The sequence below is a fragment of the Lichenostomus cassidix genome, chromosome 2, assembly GCF_008360975.1.
Source record: "Lichenostomus cassidix isolate B80296 chromosome 2, HeHo_3.0, whole genome shotgun sequence".
Lineage (NCBI taxonomy): Eukaryota > Metazoa > Chordata > Aves > Passeriformes > Meliphagidae > Lichenostomus > Lichenostomus cassidix.
Window position 1 is genome coordinate 17092640 of NC_139482.1, and position 16594 is coordinate 17109233.

Genomic DNA, 16594 nt, shown 5'->3' on the forward strand with positions numbered 1-16594 from the left:
GAGACAAACACTGAGCAAAAGCAATGGGAAAAGCCAAGGTCCTAGAATACAAAGGTAATTAATGAAGAGAAGGCATTTCAAGATAAGCCCTCTCTCCCCTTAGTCTTTAGTATTTTTGTCTCTATGTTGTCCATAGGTGCTACAGAGCAAGGAACAAACAGTCGGATGTTCTTACAACCAGTATGTAGGTAATTGTGCATGCACTTGGCGAAGGAAGATGTTAACTTTCCTGGATATTAAACAGACTACTCAACATTACCTAACCATTATTTAATATTAGGCTGCTTTTATAAAATAGAGCTGTTAACTTAATCTTCATATTATTATCAAGAGCTAATACTTCTTTCATTAATATTGCAATCAAACCCCGTTTGAATCCTACTACAAATTCCCATTTTCCTTTGTCTGAAAAAACTTATTCAGACTGAAATTTAACTACTTTTCTTTCAAAGATTGAGAGGAGTTTTCCTATGACTTTTTTTTCTAACGACAATATTTAATGAGCTATTAAACTATTTTTCTCTTTTTTATTACAATTTGAGACATCATTCATCTCTTTATGTTCTTCTAGGTAAAATTGTCTTTTTAGTGCTCATTCAAATATTATATGCAGCTAAACACTCTTTATGATTCAGAAACTAACTATATTTGTAAAAAAAATTAAGCAAGTTAATGATTGCATTTATTTCATTCTTCCAAGATATGCAAGAACAATCTCATTTTTGATGATAGCTTTCAGTTCTTATGAAGAACATAAGGAACCTTCTATGTTTTGGCATTTAAACCTTCTTAGATTTAGCAGCAAACAAAAAAGATTTTTTTGGCTAAGAAGACAGGCTTTGCATATCAGTTTTGCAGTTGGGTGTGACTCTCTTCTCGTCCCAGTTTAAAAGTTAGTGAAAAACGTAGAAATGCTAATTTTGCATTTCAGACCATTGAAACCACACTGAATATTGAGCTACTGAAGCTGTTAACACAGAATAAGTGGTAGAGCTGAAAAATCTTCCTTACACACAAGTCTAAATCATTTCAGAACAGTCTTGATTCTGCCTGTGCTTCAATGATCCCACAAAATATTGATCCAAAGCAAAATTACAGTTGTCCTTGAGGTTTGAATTTTCAAAGCAAATATGTATGTTATGCCTTAAAACAGACAGTTTAAACATACAGCTTGGAAAAATGTTTTGGCCCCAATATCACTACAGAGAGAAAAGGTATTTTAAAGCCGTAATAAATGCTTTTTTTTCTTTATTCTCCTTTAAATCACATGCCCTTAAAAAAAAACTACTGCCTTTTCTCTTGAGTTGTCTGATCCCTATCATGATATAGCAATGCTTTAGGGCATTTCCTATTTGACAGAACTAACTACTCACTTATAAAAATCCTTTTGAGCATGACAAAAATAAAGAGACTCAAAATCCATTACTTAAAATCATTCACATTATTTTTCTTCCCCACATTGCCGAGGTGAAATTCTGAACACTGACAATACCCATAGGTTCCACTTCATGGAAGCTGTTGGAGCTCTGAGGTGTGTTTTACCTTCAGCTAAAAAATCACTCCCATGGAGATTAAAGCAAGAAGAAACAGAATATAACTCAGGCATGGCTTTTCTGAGGGCACAGCACATATGCCAGCAAAGCTGCTAGAAAGACAGTTAAACACAAGGGATGTTCCTGTCTCCCTGTACCCCCCAGTCCCTCTTGGACTTACGCTTCTGTTACAATGGATCTACCTAAAACATGAAGATTGTGCCTAGTTTTATAAAAGACAGACCAAAGAGGACTAGAAGAACTAGAGGACTAGAGGACCAAAGAATTCCCTGCTACTCTAGAACAACAAGTATGAAGGTGACTGTGAATGAGGGAATGACACCATGTAACAATTTTGAAAGTGTATGTCAGACAATGCTGTGGCTCCCACTTCCAGGAGCTCTGAGGTACTGCCAGCCCTGAGCTGTTCTACAGCTACAACACGAACTAGAATGTTAAGCCATTCCCTTTGTCATGTCAGTATAACTTAGCTGCAGAAATACCTCTGGAATTTCTGATCGTTCTTCACCCTACAAGCAACAGACCACAGACTTAAACACAGGCCACAGCAGAAAACATTTACATGTGGGCCTTGGTAACATAAGCCTTGTAACAAATTGCTTCACAACATTCTTGACAACAAAGAGGTATGTTTTATAGAAGGGGAAATTAAACACCCGAGAGGCGAAAGAACATGTTCAAAGAAAGGTTTACAAGCATCAAACCCAGATCTGATGATGATCCTGTGAACACACCACATGACTGGCCTTTCCTTCCCTATATACAGAGCTCTTTCAAAACACAGTATTTCCTACTGCCTCTTTACCAAGGGTCAGTGGCTGGATGTGCAAAACATTTTATCATTTCTCTCAGGAATGACCTACATGAAACACAACACAGTGCAATGAAAGTTGCAGGGTTAACCTGACGTGGGTGGCAGGGCCCATCAGCGCTTGGTTGGGATGCCCAGCACAGCCACCCTGTGCCTTCAGCCCAGCACAGCTCTGAGCTCAGGCACACTCACCACATTCACAGAAGGTGTTCGGCTCAGATAGTGCTGCTGGGCTGCAAAACCCACCTGGGAGCTGAACGCATCTCTCACAGCGTAATGGTCAATCTCACCTGAACTCATGGGGTCTAGTCTGGCTTTAGAGCAAGGAGCTGTATAACCACAATAGGGTTGGCACAACACCCATATTGGTAAGACCATAACTCCTGAGTTACAACTGGCAAAGGTTTACTCCTTACGGCAAAGCTGATGTCATGCAGGTGTCAGGAAACCACCCAGCTCACATCTCTCAGCATCTCCATCACATACACAGTGCTGACCTAACCCTGACTAAGCACCACGTTATCATGGTTATATTGCTAACAATGATCTCGGGGCAGGGCAGCTTACATACTTAGGAGAGCTTTAATCACAACTTGCTTTTGTTTAAAAAAAATTATCTTTATAAATTCATTATTTAAGAGAGGAAAGTTAAATACGTGATAAATCAAGAGTAAGTAAACAAACAAGATTGTGTCCTGCTCTGTGACCTTTACAAATATCTGTTAATTCTCTCAAATGATGGGTTTTGAATGGAAAAATACAATTTCCCACATAATTCTCTTATAATGAAGAAAACTGAGGCAGAAGGGTTAAATAACTCCTCAGTGTTATGAAATGGAATACAGTTAAAACTTATATTTGAGTTCATGAGTTTCTTTTCTGTGAAGCTACAGGACACCCTCTGTGTAGGCAAGATGTCTTGCAAAATTCTGCACTGAAATATCTTACTGGCATTTGGCAATACCTTAATCCAGCTGAAGAGATGTATTAATTGATGATAATATCTCTATTTGGCTGGTGTAGGATGCTTGGGCATGGAGCATTGAAACCTTCCCACAGAACCAAAAACCACTGGCATGAACAAGGCACTCCTACTGTCTTTCAACATAGCTATTGGATGTATCCTCTGGAAATTTTATGTCCAATTTGAAAATTTCTAGCAATGAGTAAAGCTAGTTGGACTACAGCAATCAAAAACTGGATGCATTGGAAGCTCTGGACCTTCTTGAAATCCAAGGTGCAAAGCAAGGTATAACTAAAATGGGGGAAATGCCATTAGAGTAGTTTCAGTCTTTATATAATCATCAGTTAACCTTATCTTTTTGAGAAGATGGGCAATCTTTGTCTTTTCATGCTAGTTTAGCTTGATCTTCCATCGTACGTCCATTGAGTCACTGTCTCTGTTTGGGCATTCCCTCATGCTGAAGTCAGCAGCAACAGTAACAAGCAAAAGTTTTAAAAAGCATCCTTGTTTCTTACTTATATTTATGTCAAATCATTACTTGAGACTTGCATCAGTTTTAAAAACTAAGGATAACCTTTAAAGTCTGAATGGTAACTGTTTCTGTTGGGACACTTCAGGACAATCCACAGGGGGTCACAATAAAAACTGCTAGGCCTTTCCTCGAAAGTGGAGTTAACAATTTTTTTTTTTTACTAAAATTTCAAGATACTTCCAATTTTTCTTTGCTTTTCATTTGACAAAGTTGTCATATATAAGACTGTAAGGATGGAATAGGCCCATATTGTTCTCCGTACTCCATCCCTCCTTCCCCCCCAGCTATCTAATAAACAGAGCAAACACATATCACCAAATTCTGCCAAAGTTATGCAGACACAAGTTTATTACAGTAACAACTTGTGCAGCACGGAAGAAATTCCTCAATATGCAGTTCTTACTTTCCATACCCTCAAGACTTAACTCTCCTATTTCACCACACACAGTTTCAACTAGTCTGAGGTCATTGCCACGATCCTTGTGGTGTTTCTAGCCTGAAGCTCTCATAATAACTTCTGTTAGTACTCCCTCCTGAAAATCTGTCCTCCACATTCAGAAAATGTCTATAAATATATTTAGCTGTCTTCAAGTACTGACAGAATAAAAAAAGTAAATCTTCTAATGAATAAAAGTAATTATTTATTTTTTCTTGCAGAATAGTCTGAAAAGATTTGTTCAAGATATTAAGCTGTTTGATAACAATTTCAATAAAACCAGGAACTGTTTAATTTAGTTCAGTACTACTTTTTACTGCTATTTCATTCTCCTCTGCTATTTAGAGTGACTTGCAATAATTTGTTACTTAATGAAAAAGACAGATGGAAAACTCCATAGTCACATAAGTTTTCTACCAATGTGTTATGAAAAATAAAGATTTTAACTGCCACTAAAGTACCAGCACTTTTCTACAGACAAATATATTTAGCTGGCTAAGAATAAGTAAAAACCAAAAAATAAATGGACAACTTTTTCAACCTAAACCCCCCAGTATTTCCCCCATCTGATTCCCGATAAAACCTGCGAAAAAGCCTATTGCCAAAAGACAACTTTGTCTATATACCTATACCAGCAAGTCCATCTAATGTAAACAGTTACTTCTATCATCCAGACATCCTGAGAGAACATTTCAGTTTAACCCAGTTCCCCAGGTGGAAACCAATGTTCTGGCAGGATGACTTTTGGACAATAATTGCATTCCATTGCACAGAATAGCCCAACTGACCATCAGGGTGACTTTTCACCCCCCAAACTGACAAAACAATGCCAGCAAACTTGGAAGAACACAAAACCCCTATGATACTTAATGAAAAAGATTTTTTTAAATTGACAACTGAACAACTCAGTCAGATGAACAAGAAGTTTCATGTGTACCAGAGCTATTTTTCAGAGGGCTCACAGGCTCTGCCATGCTGCATTTACTCCAGTTCACATTCCTTAGTTTAGCATAGCAAAATCAGAGAACTCCACACACACAGGCACAGGATGTGCCCATGCAGGCTCTGCTTCTGTCCACCAGAAGCTGAGCCCCTGACCTCTGAAGGAGCCAGTAAGCCATGGTTGACTCCCAGCCAAAGGTGCCAAGCTGATCAGCACAGTTGCAAAGAATGTGTCTGCCAAAGACTATGGAGATATGTGAAACATTTAAGGCCACTGTAATCAAGTATTTTACACAGGAGCATTTTTGTTAGTAACGTTTAAAGGGGCAAAAGCAAACAAGACAAGAAAATATCAATTAAATTTCTTGGAATATTTGTACTTCCTCTTGAATAAACACGAAGAAAGAGAGATCCTACCCAATTGTATTTCCTTTCTGTATAAATCAGCTGTATCAAACTCATTATTTAAGTAATTACTATTTTTATGAACTCTGGTTTTTAGTCCTAAACAAGGTAGAATTGACGTGCTCAAGGGCAGAATGTGACCATTTTAATAATCCATAGCCATGAAGCATTAAAGTCACGTAGGCCGTGAATGCCTTTGCAGTTTTGCTCCATTTATCAAATGTTCTGTATTTACAGTAGGAATTCTCTTCAATACTTCTTAAGTTATGTATTTTCTAAAAGGTTCACTTCTGTCAGTAACAAATTTAGAGGTTGAGCCATCAGCATGTAAGAGCACAGCTGGTTACAGCACCACACCAGAAATTCTAATGAACAGCTTGACTTTGTGTGAAGTTGTCACAAGCTACTTTAGACAGGATCTTGGACCCAAGACCTTAGTTTGCATGATTAAGAAGAAGAATGCCAAGAGGCCATTTCCTACATTCCCTCCAGTTTGTCAGTATCTTTCACGTTTTGGGGAACCACAACCAGACACAGTGCAACCTCACAAATGGTGAGAAGAGGGGAATAACCACTTCTCTTGACCTGCTGGCTAAATAGCCAGCTATGCAGCTTTTACTGCTGCACGGACATGCTGCTAACACACAGTCTCCTGTTGTCACACCCTAAGTCCTTCTGCAAAGCTGCTACCAAGCCAGCCTGCCCCTGCTGGCATTGTTGCAGGTCTGTTCTGCTCCTGATGAAAGGCTGCATTTGCCTCTCTGAAGTTTCACAAAGTTCCTGCCAGTGCATTTCTCTGGTACATTGGGTCCTGGTGAAGTGGCCATCTGACCATCCAGCACATTAAATGCTGTCTCAACCTTAGTGTCAGACTTGACCCTACTGGTGGTTCATTCTATGCCAACAAACAGGTTTGTGATGTTATAAATCACTGGCCTCAGAGTCCAGCCCTAGGGAACACATCTGAAACCCAGCTGCCAGTTACACACCCTGAAGGCTACCCCTCCCTCCCCCAATGGCAACAAGGAGGCTCTGAGAGATGGAAAGGCCTTGTTAAAGCCTGGATAAACAACATCCACAATTCTGGATAGATACCCACAGATGGTCTATTCATCACAGAACGTAATTCGGCAAAGCAATGGTACCAAGAGCCTATCTCCTATGAAACAGTTGAGTAGTTAAAAAATTATCCAGGGGGGCTGCCATCCTGCGAGTTGCTCAGACCATTGCCCCTGTTGTCCCAAGAGAGCACCCTAATCAGCCAGCTATCAACAAGCCTCTGATGCAGTGATTACGTTCTTACCCTGTTTGAATTGGGCTACTCTGTAGCCAGAAATGCAGAAAAGAGAGAGAGAACAAGCGACAGTCTTACATGATACCACAAAGATGACAGTATTTCCCTCAGGGAACAGAAACCTGAACTCAGGCCCAGCGTAGTAACTATGCACTGGAACCACTACCTAAATACAGGATTGGGAGCAACAATTAAATCCAAAAGCTGTCCTCATTCAGGGACTCACTGTCAGCCCTGGCAGCAAATCCTAAATGCAATGTCTATGCTTCTCAAAATGGCCAAAGTCTTACACTTCTTACAATGCATGGAATTGCAATACAATTTTTTTCTTTGCATGCCCACGTGCAAATGGAAGGCTCTGGTGTTTGTGTGACTTACTGTATTAGAGGTAGACTTACAAATTTTACCTAACACAAAAATGAGATCAGATTTGTCTGAGTGATAGCTCCTGTGCTAGATAAGACCTATGAGACAGCTCCATCTGGCCTCCTACCTTTCCTCTGAAGGGTAGTTTGTCCTGTACAAGCTACTCCATCTGCTAAATCCCTCTTCCAGCAGACACCAAATGCTGAAGGCTCAAATTGCTGCTGCTAAATCAGAATATGAAGTGATGGTAGAGCTGGATAAAGACATTACACCTTCTGTGAGGACATGATTTGGCATAAAGAGAATAGCCACTGACACCCTGATATAGCTTTATTCAGTTCATCCAGGTTGTACACTCATTACCTTACCTCTCCTGCAATCTTCACCACTTTTCGTTCTGATTTGTTCATGTTGCAAAGTTCTGAAATAGGAGTATTTTGTCACCATGTATTACCCAATACAGTGAGGCAGAGTTTCTAGTCAAGGTCCTTTAGTATTACTTCTGTGCAAATAAATAATGTAGGTTGCATTCAAAAGTCATTTAACAGATACAGCAGTGACAGACACAGACTTGCATACCTAATGGTTTTGTTTAGCACACTGTACATCTTTTACTCCAGTATCACTGCAATGAACCCATTAGATCCATGCTGATATAACCTGTAACATAAAAATGCAGCTCCACTGTGACACAGGATCTAAAATATGCTGCATATCATCTTTTCAGTGGCAGACAAAATGTGCTTCTGTTGAGATAGTATGTACTAAATAGGCTCTAGCTTCTTGGAAGCATTTGTTCCAGGTAACCACAAGAAATTGTATTATAGGAGGAAGAATCTGTTAAGTAAACAGTAATTCTGGGCACAAGTGCTGGCCTGGGAAGGCATATATTTCATTCTTTCATATACCTGCCTGTCACATATCATCTAGGGACAATAAATGAAACAGAAAAAACTCTGATATGTCAATATCTCCGTTTACCTTCCTTTGCTCTTTTGATACAAAATATTTCAGGTAAGAGGTGTATGTTTTTTTCTTTCCAAGTCTAAAACCTTAAACTATTTTAATTTGAAGAAATGGGAAAGAAGAAAGTCTAGGAAAGTTGGAAGGAAAAGTTGAGCTACATTAGAGTATTATAATTTCCTAGGGTCTGTGTTTCAATTCATTAATTGGAACTAGTTGTTTCAGGCTGTTTTTCCTATAGACCTGTTAAGCTATCTGACCACGACAGCAAATATTTACATGACCTTTATACATGTTGGTTGCTTTGCATACACTGTAAAAAGACAAGATGGGGAAAATTCTTTAAGATGACTGAATACATTAAAGTTATACTCAGCCTTAACTTGAAATGCAGTTCCCAGGGAGTTCTTCTCCCATGAACTAAACTGAAGTTCTTGCAGACTTCATTAGGCTTAAATCATGCCCTAAGGAATCAGGGAGGGCAGTGCCACTGCTAGCAAATCACAGGCTTCTCATATAAAGTCTATGGCCATTCACACATCTTTTGTCTGATTTTACATGTCTATTTTAATTTCTAGCTCAGAAATAGTAAGTAACAATTAATAAGATACAATTTAATATTTAAGTCTAGTTTTAGTACTTATATTTTTCTCTGTGTGTCATACAGTATTTTGCATACACATGAACAGAGAGTTATTTCTACCACCAGCTGAAAAGCAATGATCTCTCCGCAAAGGTTTTGCTATGTGTAAAATTGTCACTGTGGCCCAGGATTTCTTTTTAAACAGGCTTTCAGAAACATCTGCAAGAAATGCTGCAAAAGATTGAGGCGTTACAATTATAAACAGTAATGGCATTTCCATATAAGGTGGCAGCAAACTAATTTATCAGACACTAAAATCTGTGCCTGCCAAAACTTGGATTTGGGGGCTAATAAATAATAATCAGAATACTCCATTATTGCTTAAGACCCTCCTCATGCCAATCCTTAAGCATTTGTATAATTTTACTTCTTTATGTAATCCCACCAAATGCAAATAAAATGCAAATGTTGGCAGGCTCAGACATTTCTGAAGAGGCCTTTCCACACCACCTAACTTTAGACACAGGTTTACCAGCAGGGAGCCTGGTCATCCTTTGCTCCTCATTCATCTGGACTGAAGTGTCTGGGCACCTTGGCTGGGGCACCCAGAAGAGATGAATACAACCCTTGAGCCATAAAGCTTCATCCTCCTCAGTCACTTCTCAAGCCCAAATCTTTGGGCATTTATAAAAATCCCTCCCTCTACCATCCTCTTCCTTCATCCAACCCTGCATGCACACAGCCTGATCCTGCAGGAGCACCAAAGGATCTGTTGCTGGAGAGGGAGGCTGTGATCACACCCTGCCTTTCTGGGCTGTGACCCATCGCATCAACAGCCCTGGTCACTCTATCCCCACAGAGGATGCAGTGCCTGCCCTTGCAAAGGATCCTGCCCGTTGTTTGGACAGATGTACCACGTGAGAGACTACAAGTGAACATATTTGTCAGCCTTCATTTCGTTGCAGAGGTACCGCAGCAGGGACAGCAGCGAGCTGCAGCACGGGCACAGGCGGCTGCTGGCGTAACCTCGCTGGATGCTTGGCAGGTTCTGCTTCCTCCAGGCAAATTGCAAGTGAAGTTTGCTGAAAGCTTTTGAGCACTTTCCAGGTTTCAGCTGATTCTCACTGACAGTTTTGCTAGATAATTTTTTTCCCACAGTTATCACACTGGAAAAGCTCCCAGCTTTCAAACAGGTATTTTAAAATACATTTAATTTTCTCTTGCACAGTGAATTCATTTATTTTAATATCTTGCTTTGTCTACAGGCTGCACAATGATGAGACAAGCGTTGATTTCTGGTGGACCTCTTAGCTAAGAAAGACCTCCATTTCAAAAGCTGTGGCTGAAATTTTAAATGGGCCCACAATTGGAATACTGTTTTCTGGGTCAACTCCGCATGAATACCATGTCCTATTAGATTACTCCTGACTGACAAACCCATGATAGTCAGGTAGCCAAAATGCATTTCTGTTATTCCTTCTCAGGCTCCATGTTAATTCTGACCACAATTTGAAAACAAACTGACTCATATATAGCTAGTAAAATAGGAACCCACAGAACAATTAGAATTTCAAAAAGAAAACATCAGTTTTCTAAAATGGCATTGAGATAGACAATGTAAAATTAATAAAAATTTACAAAAGTTCATTATTTTCCTCACTGAAATTATGTTGAGGATCAAAATATAATTTGTATTTAAATTATATTAAATTAAATAGATATGGAAAGGGAGGTGATTATATACAGCTTATTTGAAATCATGTGAACAGAAATACCTTCATGACACTTTTAAAATTGAAGTTATAAACAGTATCCTGTTTTTTAAAAATAAACATTCCCCTTTTACAGGTGGAAGTAAACAGGACCACAGCATGCCAAGTGTCACAGAAGTAAAATTTCAGAACATTATTGATGGTGTAGTTAGAATACAGCGGTAGAAGAGATTGAAAAGGACATTATTATAAAGGAAATGCACATAATAATAACAATAGTAGTACAAAACTGAACTATTTTTTACTTTCTTTTAGACTTTCTTTTAAAACAAACTATTTTATTAATTAGTTCCAGGAACAACTTGAAAAACATTGTGGGATGATGACAACCTATTACCTCCTATTTGGCTAATAAATCCACACACATATCTGTGACTCTGCCTGCAATACACAGAAAAAAGGCTTATTTTATTTATTTCAAATCTAAAAACTCCTGACTGAAATACTTCATATTACATTGTTTCCCTGTTTGTGGTTTTTTTCTTTCTCCTGCACTTGGCCTGTTGATGGGGTAAGCTGGGGCCTTGTCTCTGGTACATGAAAGACAGGGTGCCTTGCAGGGTCTGAAATCCTGGCCATTAAATAAACAGTATCTCTTCATGTGCCTGTCCTCTATTAGGACCTGGATAACAGATTTCAGTACATGAAAAGACGCTAAAAAAAGGGTTTAGGAATAAGCTACTCAACAGTGAACTTACGGTCCTCTCATCTTAGCAAAGATACTATTGAACTGCAAAAAGTGCAAAGAAGGGCAACAATGATAATCAAATGTCCAGGATGGTTTCTGGATGAGGAACAAGTGGTTATAGCAGCACTTCTCAGCCTGGAGAAGAGATGACCTGAGGGAAATGACAGGCCAAAGAAATCAGATAGGGCCTGGGGGAAGCAGATAGCGATCTGATGTTTGCTGTCACTTCCAACACAAGGACTAAGGGGCATAACTTAGAGCCAATAAACAAATACAAACCAAAGCACAACGGGAAAGCAATGGTTGGGCAATAAACCAACCAACTTGCTGCCAAAGTCACAGATGCACTGCTGCGGATGTGAAAAATTTACATGGGATCAAAGGTGAACAAATACCTGGAAGAGACATCTCCTGATGGTTATTATACAGGCAGGAACCATAACCAGGAAATCCCTAAACTGAAGATACCTTGAGGCTGAGAACACTTGGGGGAAGGATCATACATCCACACATGTGTGTGGCACATGGACAGCACAGCCAACACAGCTTCACCAAGGACAAGTCCTGTCTGACCAACGCAGCAGCCTTCTATGATGCGTTTCTACATCAGTGGACAAGGGAAGGGCTACAAGTGCCCTTCATGTGGACTTCTGTAAAGCCTTTGACATGGTCCCCACAACATCCTTCTCTCTAAATTTGAGAGAGATGGCTTTGATGAGTGGACTGTTAGATGGATAAGAAAGTGGTTGGACAGTCACATCCAGAGGGTAGTGGTCAACGGCTCAGAGTCCCAATGGACATCAGTGACAAGTGGTGCCCCTTGGGGTCTGTATTGGGACCAGTGTTACTTAATGCCTTCGTACGTGACACAGATGAAGGGGTTGAGTGCATCCTCAGCAAATGTGCAGATGACACCAAGCTGTGTGGCACTTTTGACATGCTTGAGGAACAGGATGTCATCCAGAGGGATCTGCACAAGCTCAAGAAGTGGGCATGTGGGAATCTCATGAGGTTTCACAAGACCAAGTGCAAGGTGCCCTGAGTCAGGGCAACCCCAAGGATCAGCACAGCCTGGGGGATGGACAGATTGAGGGCAGCCCTGCCAAGAAGGGCTTGGGGGGTGCTGGTGGGTGAGAGGCTGAACATGACCCAGCCATGGGCCCAGAACGCCAAAGGTGTCCTGGGCTGCATCCAGAGCACTGTGGGCAGCAGGGCCAGGGAGGGGATTCTTCTGCTCTGGTGAGATCCCACCTACAGTGCTGCATCAGCTCTGGGGTCCCCAGCACACACAGTGGGGCTGTGAGTTGCACAGTGACCTACAAAGGCTCAGCCAACTAACATCACACTGAAGCAAATACAAGTTTTCCAGAAAATCCAAGGATGAAGTAAGACATACTGAGGATGACCTAGCCAGTAGCCAGTTAGAGGCAGAGGTTAATCCTCTGCATGCATATTAAACATATATATGTGCTCTTAAAAACACCTCAAAATCAAAAAGTCTTATCCAGATTGAAGTCTTACAAATTTCTCCCCCAAAAGCCCAACATATTGGTGGCCCAGCAGAGGCCACCACTTTGTGAGCTGACATAGACAGGGAACAGCCCCTTGTTTCCAGACCCACTGCTCTTCACTTGCCAGCTCTGGGAGAAGCATGGAGTCTTTCCAGCCTTATTTTCTTCACATTTGTTGTGTTTGTCAGATATCGTAATTGTCTTGACAGAAACTGTCTTAGATTATTGAGGGACGAGTAAACCACCGTGACAAGCTTATAAGCATGGCAAGATTTACAGCCCAGCCTTCGATTTATGTCACTCTCTATATTGGGAGATGAGCCTACAGGAAAGCAGCATTTCAGTTTATTACCTATGAGCAAAACCTGCCTTCCTCAGCAATCTGCACATGAGTTAGGTGCCTTCCCATAATGCTTTAACTGCCCTCTGGTGTCTTCCCTCAAAAGAACAGCCTTTACTCCTACCATCCATCAGCTGAGCACAGAGTCTCTGAGACAAAATTCACCATCACAAAAGGAGCTCTGGTTCACAGCTGGGCTAAATTCGACCCTGAGACATGGGAAGAACTCAGGAAGCAGAGCTGTTCACCTGGGCTGACACATCACTCGTGTCACTGGGCAGACGGAAGGGCACTGCCCCAAAATAAAGGGCATCTCCATCAGTATATCCATTCAAATCTGCAGCCTGCATTTGCATACCACCATGCAAACACCAAACCTTTTCAGTAAGATGGATTACTAAGCCAATAATATCTCTAGGTCTCTTTCAACTAAGTCTGGCTTTGAAGAGATGACATAGTGAAAACATGTGTCAGACAATGAGGGTAGAATCTTGTATTAAGTTCATTGTAAACATACTGTGCACGCTCAGCAAAAAGTTTGTTTTCAATATTGGGTTTTAATCATTACTCAGCATTTCATGTCAGGGCCTGCATCTCTCTCCTTGCATGTCTACTATGCTCCCATCGCACTTTCAGATCTTATGAAAATAGTTTCACCATTCCCCCAAGTTACTTGGTAACCCACACCACGTTAATTTCCAAAGAACAGCCTGACATGAAGCATAATGTGCTACCAAAGTCTTTACTTTTTTAACCCCGAACTATTTAAAGACTGTTTTAAATCCACAAATGGAAAACACAGACTGAACACAGAACAGAGAAGGACTGAAGCAGGATCTTACCCAGTGATCTTTCCTTTGTTTGGTTTGCTGACCGCACAACGGGAAGACTTGCCCGCGTGCGGCTGCCCCTCGAAAAGGGGGTTGGAGAACCCCCCTCGGACATGGCCTCTAAGGAATCAGCAAATGCTTCAGAGAGGTGCTCTGTCTGGTCACCCAAATTGTGCAGTGGGCTCTGGGACGGCTTTGGGCTTCTTGTCTGCAAAACAGAATATTTCATTATTAGTCTACTGAAACCAGAGTGTGGGAGGAAAACAAATCAAAGAGAAGAAGGAAGGAGTCCAAACATCTTCAAATACTGGTATGCTGAAGGTCACTCCTGTGTAGATTATTTAGGAAAACAGTGTCCTTGGATATTCTGCTGCAGTTTTTATGGTTGTACATCCACATTGCAAATTCTGTTGCTAACAAGGCCCTGAGGATAAGACGTGTGCCGAGGAGATGTACAGTAATGTGCTTCTCCTTGTCCACACACACACACAATCTAACGTTAACAAGTCAGCTAAGAAAAATCCCGTGAAAAGCAATACGGTAATGGAGTTGTAAAGCTATCAAGTTCAGTATCTTCTGCTGTGCCACCTATACAAGGTCCAAGTCATGCAGCAAAGCCAAAATAGCCATCCAACATTCCTAGAAATCACAAACAATTACTTTATTTTTTGTTGCACCAGCATAAATCAGAACTGTCTTCATTAACTGACAAAATTAACTAAGACTTTTACTGGGAAATCATACTAGTAAATTGCTAAACACAGTCGCTGGGAAAAAACCCAACTCTTCCAGCAGGGGAGAGACATGGTTTCATTTATGCACTTCTACCAACCGTTCACTGTAGCATCTGCCTAATAAAAGCACACTCAATAGGAAATAAAATGTCCTGAACATTTTTGCAAACTGTATGTGACATCATAAGCCCTTTCTACAGAAAGGGTTTGCTTTAAGAAGCATACTCAATACTGTGTAGTGAAATACCCTCACAACCACATGTACTATTACTCTGGAAGAATAATATCCTGGTCTCTCTCAGTCAAACCATATCACAACAAATGGGAACATACAAAGCAGAAATTCAAAGCAAGGCAAGCTTACTTGGTTCCAAACCCAGTGTGTAAATACAAACTTTACAGACATCTATAATCAGCATCAGGCACAAGAAGTCATTAAACTTACGTGTTTTTCTCTCCCCTATCATTTAAGGTCAGATGCTATTACATTAAAAATCCCCTGTATCAAAATCAACTTCAACTCTAGGTTTGAAGATGCTGTCAAGATCCAAAAAAGATTATGCTTCTTTCTGAAAAGCTAAGGTAACTAATCTTGCTGACATCAGTTTCTTTCAGTGGTTTTTCAAGTGAAATGAAGAGAGCTCATTTCAGTAATAGCATGCATCACATAATATTCCTAATGTGACTTTGAATGTATGAAGAACTTCAACTTTTATTACATTTTCATTAGCTGGCTATAGAGGGCTGTTGTTATCAAGTTGTGCAGTTGCTCACAAACTACAATGATTAGACACACCTCACAAGAAAGAAAATCCTCCAGAATCTCTCACTTTTAAAATGCTAATATTAAAATAGTAAGTACTATCCAATGTCCTGCAATGAAATTGTTCAAGAGCACTGAATTTTATGCAGGACTTAAAGCTAACAACATTTGTTCTAAAGTATGCTTTGAAGTGCCTCTGACATGGTGAGCACTAGTCTGCACATTGTAAATACAGGGACTTGTGCCGGAAAAGTTACAGAGGTGACAAGTGACCTGCAAACACAGAAAAGAATTTGATAAGTCAGTACTTCTTAACGGAACTTTCTAAAATGGCTCATGAACCATCACTGCTGAAGTATTTTGTTTACACAGGCATATTACGGAACTACTACCAAGCCAAGATATTACAGCTCTGTAATTCCTTGTACTGATTAAAAACTTATCTGTATACATCCATTAACAGGGAGCTAGAAGACATATAATTCTCACTTTCTAGAAAACCATGACTAAAAGTAAAACAAGATTAAAAAAAAAAAGGCAACAAAATCAACCTTAAGAGTTCGTAGGGAAGCAGATTGCTTTTGTTTCTTTAAGAAAATATACACTGATAATATGAAAATATGGATCAAGCTTATTTTGCTTTGCTTTTGTTTATTTTTTTCTTTTTAATTTACAATCAAATAATCCCCAAATGTCATTTGAGACCTGCATGTATATTGTTCATTGACACATACGAACAGATGTATATTCCAGCAGTAAGGAGACACTTCATTACCAAAATCAACAGCCAGATTTAGCTGAGCAGTTGCCCAGCATGTCCTGTCAATGCACAGATGGAGCCAACCTCAGTGACACAGTGTTTCTTTGGCTGTCCCTGGGCAAATGCCACAGGACCTAAGATACAGCATTCCAGATCCCCACAGATGACCATGACATCATTATTGTAGCTAAATCTATTGGGTCTAGCTGAGACAATTTTCTCCATAGCAACCCTCATAGTGCTGTACTTTGTAATGGGGGCCAGAAAGGTGTTCACAACACACCAGTATTCTGGCTACTGTTGAGCAGGGCAGGTACAGCATAAAGGCTCTCTCCAAGACTCCCCCA

At 40.2% G+C, this 16594-nt stretch overlaps 1 protein-coding gene across 10 annotated transcripts in view; it reads right to left on the minus strand.

Moving 5' to 3' along the window:
- The window catches only part of KIAA1217 (KIAA1217 ortholog), a 354324-nt gene that overhangs the window by 79714 nt on the left and 258016 nt on the right, over positions 1–16594 (minus strand). For all 10 annotated transcript variants that reach the window (XM_085050500.1, XM_085050498.1, XM_085050510.1 and 7 more), the window contains one exon: positions 14003–14198. In XM_085050500.1, coding sequence (XP_084906626.1) covers positions 14003–14198 — 196 coding nt within the window. The remainder of the gene's footprint in view (positions 1–14002; positions 14199–16594) is intronic.